This window comes from Vidua macroura, chromosome 1 (genome assembly GCF_024509145.1).
Source record: "Vidua macroura isolate BioBank_ID:100142 chromosome 1, ASM2450914v1, whole genome shotgun sequence".
NCBI lineage: Eukaryota > Metazoa > Chordata > Aves > Passeriformes > Viduidae > Vidua > Vidua macroura.
The window spans coordinates 346,512-359,171 of record NC_071571.1 but is presented as its reverse complement, the minus strand read 5'-3'; the positions used below and the strand labels follow the sequence as shown (position 1 = coordinate 359,171).

Here is a 12,660-nt window from a genome sequence, read left to right as displayed (position 1 = left end):
CTTTGCCAGCACAAAGCAGGAGAAGGGATGGGAGTGGGAGAAGGGCGGCATGCAGGGAGAGGCTGGATGTGACTGGGAGGTGGTGAAGAGCAGAGGTGACAGAGGAAACTTCTGCTTCAGGAGTGGGGCTCAGTGCCAGCTCTGCTTCCTGTTTTCCTGATGTTGAGTGGAATCCTGTTCCTCTCTGCCGGACCTGCCGGGATGCAGGGAAGGTGTCCTACACTACCCTGCACCCATCTGCTCAGGAAGGAGCCAGCTGGGAAGCTGTCTGGTGTGCTGGGATGGAGATGCTCCTGCCATCCCCTGTGCTGAACTCCCCCTTCCCATGAGGGAAGAAAGTGCTGCCCTGGGCCTTTGGGCTGGCGTGGGGGAGTTCTGTCCAGTGCCCTGTGTAGAGAGGGAATTGCTGTGCTGGGAGCACGGTCCTGCTGCACTGGTGGGGACCAGAGGGACATTGCTCCATCCTCTGTCCTCACAGAGCTGCTTTGTATCCTGGTGCTTCTGGGACAGGGGAGCAGCCCCCCATACTGCTGCTTGTGCTCTGAGAGTGCTGCCCCAACCTGTGTGGGGGCATCTCGGGTAGGGGTGAGCATGGGGCCAGCCTGTCCCACTTCAGCTCCCCAGGGGAGCACACCCCACAGAGAAGTAGGGTGCACATGGACGGAATGGAGGTGGGAAGTACTGCTCCCGTGGCTCCACGTCAGGGTCCCTGCAGGACTGTCTCTGGGCTGGGCAGCAATGCAGGGTGTAGCCAGAACCCTTTGCAGAGCAAGACCAAGCTCTGCCCCAGCCCTGTATTGAAGCTGAGGTGTTTTTAGCTCTCTGGTGTACCCCTTGTGCTCAGAGCTGTACTTTCCCCCACTCAGAGCATAAGAGAGGGGGCTTGGCACGAGCTGTAAAGGCAACACTCTGTGTCACTGCTGCTCCCCTTCCTTTTCCTCTCTGGCATCCTACAGGTGTCTGTGGGACACACTGTTCCTCTGGTCCCCCTCGCCCCCAGGGCTGCCTGGAGCAGCAGGTGCATGCTCCCGTGCATCTCGGTGGGCACTTGATACCCTCCTGCTGTCCCTTTGGTCTGGCTCCCGGCCGGACACACAGGGTGTCTCCATTCCCTCATTCTTGGCAGCGCCGTGGTGCTCCTCTGCTGTCTGGAGGATGCTTCCCCCCAGGGCTGGGGTGTTGGCAGAGTGACTGCCCTGGGCTGCTCCTCACCTGCGGGCCGTGCCCATCATCCTGGCTGCTGCTGGGGTCTGGGTGCCATGTGGCCCTGCTGTCCCGGCCATGCCCTCCCTAATCCTGCTCCTGCTCAGAGCCCTCGTTCTGGGCAGTGTTGGAAGGGGGGTCGTGGGGTTAACACCCATTAGCAGAGCCGGCTCACACCAAACTCTGCTCAGCAACTCTTCACGGAGCTCAGTCTTTAAAACATCATCAAAAAATCATCAAGAGAGAGAGAGGCAGCACATTCATTTCCACTGCCCACTAATTCTAATGGATCTGGTGTAATGGGCTCCCACCAGCACACTGGGGCAGCCGCAGGGCTGGGGGGCCGGGCTCTGCCATCTGGCCCCCGGCTAGCCGCTCACTCAGAGGCAGCTGGGAAGGGCTCCCCGCTCCTGTAGGACTGGCTTCCTCTGAGGTCTGAGCCCTGTCAAGTTGTAGCTGGCAAGCTCTGGGACTTCTCTGACCTCTGAGAAGGAGCCTGTGCCCATGTGTGGAGCAGGGGAGGAATTCTGCCAGTTCTGCTTCAGCAGAGGTAGTCTAAACCCTTCTGCTTATGTCATCTGCTTGGCGCCTCCCTCTCATCCAGCCAGAAATGGCCCTGCCACATTGGAAACCTGTACCTCTCCCCAGAAGAAACTGAGAATACCCAGTGCTTTCTCTAAAACAACTGCTTGAGTCTGATTCAACTTGTATGGGTGCCCTGAGGAGCTCGGGGACTGGTCCTAGACCATCCCAGAAGGTGGATCTGCACAGTGTTCAAAGCTGCTGCAAGTCCTTGATTCTCTTCCCAGCTCTGTTGGTCCTCATGTGTGAATCCAGGTGTGATCCTGCAGTGTCATGCTCTTCTGCCATATTCATGCTATGCTGAGGCCTCCAAAGAGATCCAGCCCCATGGTGCTGTCCTGCCCTGTGAGGTGGGGAATTTGCTATAGCGCAGCAGAAAAGCTGTGATCTTTTGTTAGCTCTTCCCGGGCTCCGAGAGCAACAGGGCCTTTGTTTGGTGTGAAGCTGGAATCCAGGAGGCACAAAGAAGGAAGGGAATGGAGGTCCTGCGTCTTGCAGAGCTGGCGCCAGGACTGGGACTGCTCCCACGGCTGGCACTGGGCAGCCCCAGAGCTCTGGGATATCCCTCAGCTGTGACAGTAGGAAAGTCCGTCCAAGTCAAGTTGGAGCACAGAAATTTCTCACCCAGAAGGAGGGAACCTCCTGCCCTACTGTGAATGTCCTGAGCAGAGTGCTGGGAGCCACATGGAGTCCCCTGCGCCAGCATGGTGCCTCAAGGAGCAGCAGTGACCCCCACACCAGAGCCCTGGGCAGGCAGGGAAGACATTTGCTTCCCTGGGAAGTGTACAGGTGCAGGAAGGCTGGGGCCGGGATTCCTGCCTGGCTGCTTGGTGGGGAGGTGCTGGCCAAACAGGAAACAGGAACAAGGAGGATGGAGCCATGTGAGCCCACAGCAGGAACCCTCGCTGCGTCCTGCTGACCATGATGTTCTTGTCCTGCTGTGCAGGAGCAGCTCAGTAGCAGGGAGGACTTCAAGTGCACCCAGTGCTTCCCAAGTCCAGGCAGCTGGCTTGGGCTCAGCAACACAGTGGCAGCAGCCACAGGTGGCTCAGACCAAGGCAGGATGAGATTTGAGGAGAACAGGGCCTGCTCTGATGTGTCAGGGTCCCCCAGGGGCGCTGTCTGCAGATGCTCCCTCCAGCACCTGGGCAGCCTCTGCCCCAGGTACCTGCTGCTCACTCCTTCCTGGCTGGTAGTGCTTGGCCCCAGGCAGCCACCAGTCCTGTGGCTGTGGGGGGATGGTCCTGGCTCCCCTGCAGTCTGGGGGCTCCCTGCCTGTGCCAGCCTCTGGCAGCACTCACAAAGGCTGGTGCCAGCAAGCAAAGGAGGCAATGCCTGTTAGCCTGGCTGTTGCCTGGTTATTTCCTCTCCCAGCGTTCACAAGCTGGCAGCTGTATATTTTCCAAGAATCTTGTTCTTGAGCTGGGACATGATGTCTGTGGGGTCTCTCCTGCAGCTGAGAGCTGGAGGAAAGTGCTGGACAAGTGGGATGTCCCAGTTATACCTGTGCATCACAGAGAAGGGAGACTCCAGCAGTGCAGCTAGCTACCCACTCCCTGCAGTCTGTCATCCTCCTGAGAGCTCAGTCTCTCATTGTGCAGGACAGATGCAGTTGCAGACATCTTTCCCCAGAGGAGGAGTCCCAGGCTGATTTAGGGTGAAATGAGTAAAAGAGCTTTGCCTTCCTATCTGGGAAGGGCAAGCCAGGACAAGCCCTCATGCTGGAGGTCATTCCATCCTCCCCAGTCTCTGATGGTGTGGAGACCCAGCCTTGTGTTCCTGCACCAGTTCATGAGCACTGGTGGTCTCCAGGTCTGCTGCTTGTCAGTGCAGGTGCTGACCATGAGCCTGGGAAGAAGGGCTGTGCACTCCCATCGTGCCCACAGACCTGACTTTCCTAAGGAGACTTCCCAAGGCTGCACCGTGTTCTGGGGATGTTCATGGACACAGCCTGGCTCAGTTGGGCCCAGGAGGCCCCACAGTAGCTGAGGGTGGCCGTGCCCTTGGTGGGACACAGCCAGAGGCTTTGCTGCCATTCACGGTGGGCTGCTGCAGCTCCTTGGTCCTTGCCTTTCTGCTGCTTCCTCTGCAGTGAGAGCCTTCTGTGCTGCAGAGAAGTCAGGGGGGCCTCCCTCAGACCCCTCCAGACTCCCCTGCCCACCTCCCCACGTCATGCCTGTTGTGCACAGACCCTGCCAGGCTTGAGGCCAGCGCAGCCCTGCCTTGATGTGGACCAGAGGCCTCTCGGCCTCCGTGCTGTCTCTGGAGCCGAGCAGTTGACTCCCTGCTTTTAATAGAGAGCTGGGAAGGCACATTATGGAGATGAGGGTGTTATTTGCATAACGCTAATTAGGTAATTACAAATCATTTTGCTATGAGCTGAAGCGTGTGCTGTGACATAACGTTTATTAGTCATTCCATTCAGGCCCCGCTTAGTTAAGTCATTTACTGCACTAACTACTGAAGTTGGCAATAAAAGGTAAATGCTGGTGCTGGGTGTGAGGCTGACACGACACCCCATGAACTGTGCCCGTGGGGGGCCGTGTGAGGCAGAGCCAGGCTGGCAGGTGTTGGCAGGGCAGAGCACCTTGTAAGCCATGGTCAGGAGCTGCCTCTGAGCCCAGTGCACAGGCTCCTCTTGCACGCCTCACTCCGTGTACAGGGCCCATCCAGGGCAGGCACTGAGCCCTGGCGCTGGGGCTGTCTGCAGGCACCGGCTCCGTGGAGGAGCTGATTGCACTGTTCCAGAAGTTGGCAGCTTTCTCTGAGGGTGGGACACGGGGCAGAAGAGTGGGCACAAGCCAGTGGAGCTGTGGGAGGCAAAGGGAGGGAGGAGGGAGGACTGGCATAGAGCTCTGATTCTTCTCTGCAGGAGAAGACAGGGACTTGCCTGTCCCAGCCTCCTGGGCTCTGCTGCTGCCTCAGCCCTGCCATGTGGGGATGGCGGTGGCCTGCCAGGATCTGTCCCATGGCAGACCCCCTCCTTCCCAGTCCCATGTTAGGCACACCTTTCTCTTCCAGAACCAGATGAGCCATTTGAGTTCATTATCGTGTCACTGACGGGCCAGACGTGGCTCTTTGAAGCCTCAACATCAGAGGAGCGGGAGCTCTGGGTGCAGGCCATTGAGAGCCAGATCCTGGCCAGCCTGCAGGGCTGTGAGAGCAGCAAAAACAAGGTAAGAGGTCTTGGCCAACTCCTATCTTTCCTGGCATCTGCTTTGCCATATTCCTCCATGTCCCACGCTTGCCTGTCTGTCCACGCTGAGTCCTGCCTTGATCCCACTTCTCCCAGTGGGAGTTCAGTCCCGTCCCTGGGACTGTGCAGTTCCCCCAGGTTTCTCGTCACCTCTTCCCCACCTGGCTCTGGCCCCACAGAGTACTCTGCATCCCATGTGGCTAGATCCTGCATGGTTCATTCCCTCCCTGGATATTTCTGCCCTTTCTCCCCACTTTGGCCCACTGTCCCCTGCTCCTCTGGCACACAGCTGGCCACTCCAGACCCTGTTGTCAGAGCCCCCATGCTGGCCAGCCCCATGGAGCCTGGTGTGGCATGCCAGGAGGGGTGCAGGATGCGTGGTAGGGCGGCTGGCCCACAGTGAAGGGGCCTTGTGGGGTTCTTTGCAGGCTCGGCTGGGCAGCCAGGGCGACGCGCAGGCCATGCAGGCCGTCCGCACCGCGCGTGGGAACAGCTTCTGCGTGGACTGCGACGCACCGAGTAAGAGATGCTACGCTGGCCGGGGGGCTCACCCGGGAGGGGAGGGGGCTCCAACCACCCCAGGCACACCCTCTCTCAGCCCAGAGAGACCTGCTCTGTGTGTCTGTCCTGCCCTTTCCTACAGTGGACCTGCTCCTGGGGGTTGGGGTACAGACCACGCTGCCACACTGGCCTGTGACCCCTCACTGGCCAGCCTGGCCTCCCCCAGGGACGCTGAACTGGGAAGGGCTCTGGTGGGCAGGTGCCTGCAAATATGAGTCTGAACCGCAGGAGATGGGCTGGTGAGTCTTGGCAGGTTATTAACTCTCCCCCACTGACCCTGCTGCCCTCAGATCCGGACTGGGCCAGTCTGAACCTGGGTGCTCTCATGTGCATCGAGTGCTCCGGGATCCATCGCAACCTGGGCACCCACCTGTCCCGTGTGCGCTCCCTGGACCTGGATGACTGGCCTAGCGAGCTTCTTATGGTCATGACGGCCATCGGCAACGCACTTGCAAACGCCGTCTGGGAGGGAATGGTGGAGGGCTACCCCAAGCCCACGCCTGAGAGCAGCCGGTAAGGGAGGTGGTGAACCCCAGAGATGCTTCTTGGGAACCGCACCTGGAGGGCTGGGTGGCTCTGCAGGGGGTGGGAGCAGCCACTGAGGCAGGCGGGATTCCTCAGGATGCTCCAGTGTTGGGGGTCCTGCCTGCCCGCGAGGCACTGGCCACCCTCTCTGCCACCCTGCTGGGGCAGCGGGGCTCCCGGCCGCCGCGGCCGTGCGGTGACTCGAGAGCTGAGGCTGGTGCAAAGCCGAAGGGGTTAACGGAGATGGCTCGGCAGCGTTGTGCGGGTCTCCAGGGTCTGTCCCTTTCAGGCCTGCGTGTCCCTGCCGGAGCCGCTCTGCTGTCACTCATCCCAACGAGCGCCCATTCTGCGCCTTATCAGCGGGTCAGGGGCCGCCGCCGGCGCGCATGCGCGGCGCGGGGCATTGATGGCCGCCCGCCAGCCGCAGATGGAGAGAATGGCAGCAGATAGCGGCGGCACGGCGCGCATCGATCCGCCGCCCCGGCGGGACGGACGCGGACACAGCCTTTGTTTGCACCAGGCGAGACGGCGGCAGCGATAAGGTGCCTCCCGTGGCACTGGGCTGGCGTGTGCGGCGCTAGCCTTTTCCTGCCGCTGGCCACGGCCCGCGCACAGGCCTTGCGGTAGGGACGGTCCCGAGCTGCCACAGCAGGGCACACAGCGCCGGCTGTGAGGGCTCCGGCGTGGAGGTGCACAGGGACAGCTGCGGGGTCTGGCTGCAGCACGCTGCTGCTGTACAGGCGTGGGTGTGAGCGCACGGTGTCCGTAGGGAGCCGTAAGGAGGTGCAGCGAGTGAAGCAGGTGTCAGGAAGGTGTCCAGAGCGGGATGACAGAGCTCGGTGGCAGCTGTGGGCACAGGGGCACGGCAGGGCCTATGCAGGGGCTGTCTGGGTGTGACAGATGTTCACTGCTCACACGAGTATGTTCACGTGGCAGTGCTGATACTCGTGTCTTTTTGTGCATGGGGCCCAGGCAAATTGTCTCAACTGTGACCGTGACAATGTCCTGTCTGGCAGGGAGGAGAAGGAGCGCTGGATCCGGGCTAAGTATGAGCAGAAGCTCTTTCTGGCCCCACTGCCCCAGTCTGACATCCCGCTGGGGCAGCAGCTGCTGCGGGCCGTGGTGGAGGATGACCTGCGGCTCGTGGTGACGCTCCTGGCCCACGGCACCAAGGAGGAAGTGAACGAGACCTACGGAGACGGAGACGGGCGCACAGCGCTGCATCTCTCTTGCGCAATGGCCAATGTAGTCTTCACACAGCTGCTCATCTGGGTAAGACAGAACCTGCAGCCTCCACCGCAGTGCTTCTGGTGCTATCCCGGTGCTTCCCCACATCCCTGCTACCTTTAGCCATCCTGCTTCCGTGGGTTCCCCCACATGCCCACTGGCAGTGACCTGCCCACCCTCTTGGTCCCCTCTCCGTGCCCACCTTCCCAGCTCTCTGCCCCCTGCCGTGCCCCTGGGCACACGCTTCCCAGGTACCACTGACCCGCTGCTTGTCTCCCGCGCAGTACGGAGTGGATGTGAAGGGCCGGGACGCTCGGGGCCTGACCCCGCTGGCCTATGCCCGGCGGGCCGGCAGCCAGGAGTGCATCGACATCCTGCTGCAGCACGGCTGCCCCAGCGACAGCGCCGCCACGCTGACCCCCAGCCTGCCCCACCGCAACCCCAACGCCAACAACAACGCCTGCGCCGCCGCGCCCGCGGAGTTCAGTGCCAGCCCCAGCACAGGCTAGCCCGGCACGGGCCCTCTGGTCGCCGCACAGCTGCCCTCCAGCCCTGCCGGGGAGCAGGGCTGCAGGAGGGGCTCTGAGAGCAGCACAGACGGGCTCCCACGGTGCTTGCCCCCACCAGAACCCCCGTTCCAGCCAGGAGGAGGCTGGGAGCCAGCTGGGAGCCAGCATCCTGCTCCTCTGCGCTGGTTTCAGCCACCTCTTGCCGTGCAGCTGTGCAGACCCAGTGCTGGCAGCTTGTGAAGGGGCTCCTGCGTAATCTCTGGGGTGGCCCCAGAGCGCCCCGTTCTCGTGACCGGTACGTGGATGGGGAGGCAGTTTCTCCTGCCCCCCCCCCACACATCTGTAGAGAAAGCAGGGGCTGGGGGCAGTTCAGGTGTGTAGCCTCCCCTGCACAGCAGTACCAGGGAGGCTGCTGGCTGCACCTGCTCCCTCGGGGAGGTCACTTCCCTCCTACTCTCCCTCCGCGTTGGCCTTGCCACACCCCCCAGTGCAGTGGTGAGGTGGGGGGCAGCAGGAGGTGCCTATTTCTCCATTGCACCCCCCATGCTCCTCTGCTTCTGGCCAGTGCAGGAGGGATGCACACACCGATACTGCTCCCCATGTGCTCATGCAAGGGTGGCACTGCCCCTGGACAAAGGCCTCCCCAGCCTCCACGGTGACCTAGAGGGGGAAGAGGATGGTCACCTCGGGATCCCCAGCTCTGTCTGTCTGTCTGTCTGTAGAGTCACTGTCCTTCCAGGTTAAAGCTCCAAGCTCCAAGCCATACTCAGTGTCTCCATCGGAGCCTCCCGCTGGCTCCCGCTGCTGCCCAGGTGGGGCTGGTCTCCAACTGAGCAAGAGGAGAGGAGAGGAGCATCTGTCTTTGCATTGGGGTCAAGCTTCTAGCTGAATGCTGGAACCTCAAGGCTTTGGACACTGCTATGGAATGTCTCTGTCACTTGTGTATAAAATGTACATTGGAAATATTTATATGGACACTCTGTATATACGGTTTCTTTTCCATAAGTTGCCCTGTGTGTGTTATCTGCAGCCAAGGAGATAAAGGCCAATAAAGCAACCCACCTCCTGCCAGGCCAGTGTCTCAGTATGCTGCTTTTGAGGCCTCCAGTGCAGCCCTGGTTTGCAGCTGGGTCTGGTGACTCTCCATTCCACACTGACAAACGTTCAGCCTCTTCTCCTCCGGCTTGAGCTCTGATAACAGCAGTCCTGTGCCAAACCAGGCCCCTGGGACACGGCAGAGTGCTGAGGCTGGAGGGGAGAGGTGCCAACCAGGGGCACTGAGGGACAATGCCAGAACATGGCCCCAGAGGAATGCACAGCTGTGGTGGGATGGGAGATGGGCACAGCAGAGGGGTGCGCTGGAGAGAGGACATGCAGGGCAGGAGTGCTGGGCCAGCTGGTCCCTGTGCACAGGACAGCCATGTGAAGCTGGGCTGGGGGAAGGCAGAGGTGGGAAGGGAGTGATGGGCTGCCACGGCCAGCGAGGAGAGCGGGATCATCGAGTCCCAAGGCACAGGCAGACCCCTGAGCAGTGAAGGGAGCCGCGTGTCTGCTCTGCCAGCCCTGCCTTCGCGTGCTTCTCATAGCTGTGGGCAGAGCAGGGCCCCAGTGCTGGCAGTTCCGGGCTGGCTGCTCCCCAGGCCACACCACTAACAGCAGTTTGGGGCTCCAGTGTCTCTTTGTGGTGTGCTGGGGTCCAGGCTCTGCTGCACTGGGAATGGGCACAGGCCTTGGGCCCCAAGCCTGTGTGGCAGTGCTGCAAGGAAGGGAGGTGCCAGGACATCCCCAGCTGCCACAGGTACCCTCAGATGTCCCTGTCACACCCCTGCTGCCTCCTCCTTGTGCCTCTCCCATGGCAGAGGGCTGCCTTGCTGGGGGCTGCAGATGGTGGCTCCCATCCCTCCACTCCTTGATGTGTTCTGGCTGTGTGTGCCCATGTCAACATCCTCATCCTGGTCCTAGTCCCAGTCCTGGTCCCAGTTCCAGTCCAGCCCCTGCACCCATACCACCCCTCATTCCCGTCCCCTCGTGGTGCCCAGGGGTGCCCCCACACCGGCCCTGGCCCCAGCCCAGTGCTGGGTTTGGTTAATTTCCTGGCGACTGCATTAACAGGAATGGAAGCCGAGGGACGGCAGCTCCTCTGGGGCCCATTAATCATCCCCCTCAGACAAGCTGCCTTGATTACAAGTGGCAAGAAATTCATTAGGGCTGCGGCTCTGACAACTTTTATCTGCGCGGCTGGATCTGACTCATTAGGCAGCCAAATTAAAGCCATGATGGGCCCTGATGAAATTCACTGCTTGTTTATCTTGTGCGATCTGATACATCTGCCCATACATCATCTCCCGCGCGGGATCCCGCCCTACCCAGCCCTGGCGCCTCCCTTCCCATCCCAGCCCTGCCCCAGGCCCCCGGGTGCCCAGCCTGGACCCAGCTCTGACCCCGGGAGCCCCCTTGCCTGCCCCCACATTCTGCCTGTGACACTGGGGCTGGAGGTGGGGCTGCGAGCCACGACCATGCCACCAGGAGCCATGCGGGGACAGCTCTGGAATCAAAATCATGCAATACCCTGAACTGGGAGGGACCCAAGAGATCATCCAAGGTCTGGGGCCACAGAGCCCTGAGCAGCCCCACGGCCCATGCAGTGCCCATGGCGGTGCAGGCCCCTCAGGGCACCCGGAGCCCTGGCAGTGGCACTGCTGTGGGCACACAGCCCGTGGGGACAGCCTTGCTGCTGCCCACGGATTGCCAAGAGGTGCTGGGGATCCTGGTGACGCCCTTTTGCTGGCACCTGGGGGCAGGGAATGCCACCAGATCCCTGCAGGCTCTGACACCATCCCAAGGAGCCAAGGATGGGCCAGACCCCAGCCCAGCATTACTCCAGTGGTGGAACACATCTGGGTGCCAAGGTGACCAGTGTGGCTTCAGGTGGCCCTGGGCCAGGACAAGCTGAATGAAGGAGGACTCCATGTCTGTGTGCAGGGGAAGAGGTGTGTGTCCATATTTAGGGACATGATTAGGAGCTGTGTCTGTGCTCAGGGGCAGGAGCTCTGTTCATGTTAGGGGCAGGAGCTGTGTGTCTGTTTTGGGGCAGGAGTCAGGTGTCTGCATTCAGGCTGATGCCAGGGAGGGGACAGGCCAACCCTCTGCTCTGCTGGGCACCAGAGGGCTGTGCCAGGGCAGCAGCAGTGGGGCTGTCTCTGAGTTGCGTGGCCCCAAGCAGCAGCAGCGACCACTGCAGCACCATGAGGACCCTGCCCCAGGCAGCTAGCAGCACTCACATCATCGAGCTGAGGCTCGAGCCGGGGGGGAGGTGGGTGCCACAGGGCAGGAGCCATGGGATGCAGCCTTCTGCCATGAGTAAATCCATGGGATGCAGCCTCTGGCTGGAAACCAGCCATACCACAGGTTTGCAGTGCTTCCCAGAGAGCCTGGGCACGGCCAGAAAAACCCCACAGGGTACAACTTACAATCAAAGCCCCACAGAACTTCTTGCAGCCCCAGCTGAGCAGGCACAGCTTCCTGGGGATCTGTAGGTGGGCACAGGTGGGCATGGGGCAGCACCACCCACCTGAGGCTGCTGGGATCATGCTGAGCAAATGCAGGGGTGGCCAGAGCAGAGATCCTGCCACAGGGCTGCCCCCTCATGTGTCCAGCCAGCCTTGCCTCTGGGGGAAAGGCACAGGTGTGACAGTGTCCCAGCCCCCTCGGCCCGTGCTCACTCAGGTACAGCACCCACACACTCCACTACAACACCTGCACCCCGTGCCCACCCACGGGAATCAGCCCTGCGGGTGGGTGCAGATGCCCACAGCACAGGGAGTCACAAAGCCCTGGGGAGAGCTCCAGCCTGGCTGATGGGGACACTGGACAAGCTGGCACAGGCTGCAAAGGAGTTGGGGAGGGCCACAACCTTTCCCAGGTGCCAGCCATTGGGACGTTGTTTCTCTCTTGCCCATTGTTTCTCTCTGCACCTTGAGCTAGTCCTGGAGCTGCTGGCTAATGAATAATGAATAGTACCAGCACCATATTGTGGGCCATCACATCTTCTTACAAGCCCCTTGTCAGGGAATGCTGAGGACCAGCTTTGTTGTGCTGAGTGAATAAGCACTGTGGGATGCAATCCCTGCTCCTTTCCCAGTTCTTTAAGAACCACCATACAGGTAAACAAGTGGACAGATTTGGGTAGGGAGAATTCCCTTGTAAATGCTGAAATTGCCTTCCTTAGGGCAAAATAAGTCTTGTTTTATGAATGTGTGTATATATATGTGTGTGTGTGTATAAACATATTTATATAAACAAACACATGTCCATGTATAAGCACACTCTATGTATTTATCTCTGTGTGTGTCTGCACCTGTATCTACCTTTTACTCTATGTGTGCACACACGTGTGTGTACCTGTGCACATACATGCGTACCAGTGCTTATGTGGAGATTCCTTCCCCAGCAGTTCCTACTCCAGGACACAGGGTAACGGCCAGAAGCTGGTAGATGGGAAATTCCAAATGCATGCAAGTGAAAAAACATACTAGGGAGGTGGCTGGGCACTGGTACAGGGGCCCAAAGAGGAGGGGTTGCCCACCCTTGGAGATAGTGAAGGTCAGATGGGCAAGTTCTTCAGCATCTTGAATGGGACAAGCTTCGAGCAGGCATTGGAGCAGAGACCTCCCAAGGCCCCGTCCGGCCTCGTGGCTCAATTGCCCTGGGTCTGTCTTTACTGCCCAGTTTCTTTTTGTGGCCCTCCTTCTCCCACTAACCCCAGTCTGACCCAGCAGCCAGAGCTCCAGCTCATGGGGGCCCCCACAGCTCTCCCATCTGAGGAGGGGCCACAGCTGCTTCGGGCACTGTGGGCAG

At 60.4% G+C, this 12,660-nt stretch overlaps 1 protein-coding gene across 2 annotated transcripts in view; it reads left to right on the top strand.

Moving 5' to 3' along the window:
* The window catches only part of AGAP3 (ArfGAP with GTPase domain, ankyrin repeat and PH domain 3), a 107,869-nt gene extending 99,439 nt beyond the window's left edge, over positions 1 to 8,430 (top strand). For both annotated transcript variants that reach the window (XM_053985080.1, XM_053985072.1), the window contains exons 14-18: positions 4,807 to 4,961; positions 5,410 to 5,500; positions 5,833 to 6,055; positions 7,084 to 7,339; positions 7,579 to 8,430. In XM_053985080.1, coding sequence (XP_053841055.1) covers positions 4,807 to 4,961; positions 5,410 to 5,500; positions 5,833 to 6,055; positions 7,084 to 7,339; positions 7,579 to 7,803 — 950 coding nt within the window. In that variant the 3' untranslated portion in view covers positions 7,804 to 8,430. The remainder of the gene's footprint in view (positions 1 to 4,806; positions 4,962 to 5,409; positions 5,501 to 5,832; positions 6,056 to 7,083; positions 7,340 to 7,578) is intronic.
* The last annotated feature ends 4,230 nt before the right edge of the window (positions 8,431 to 12,660 follow it).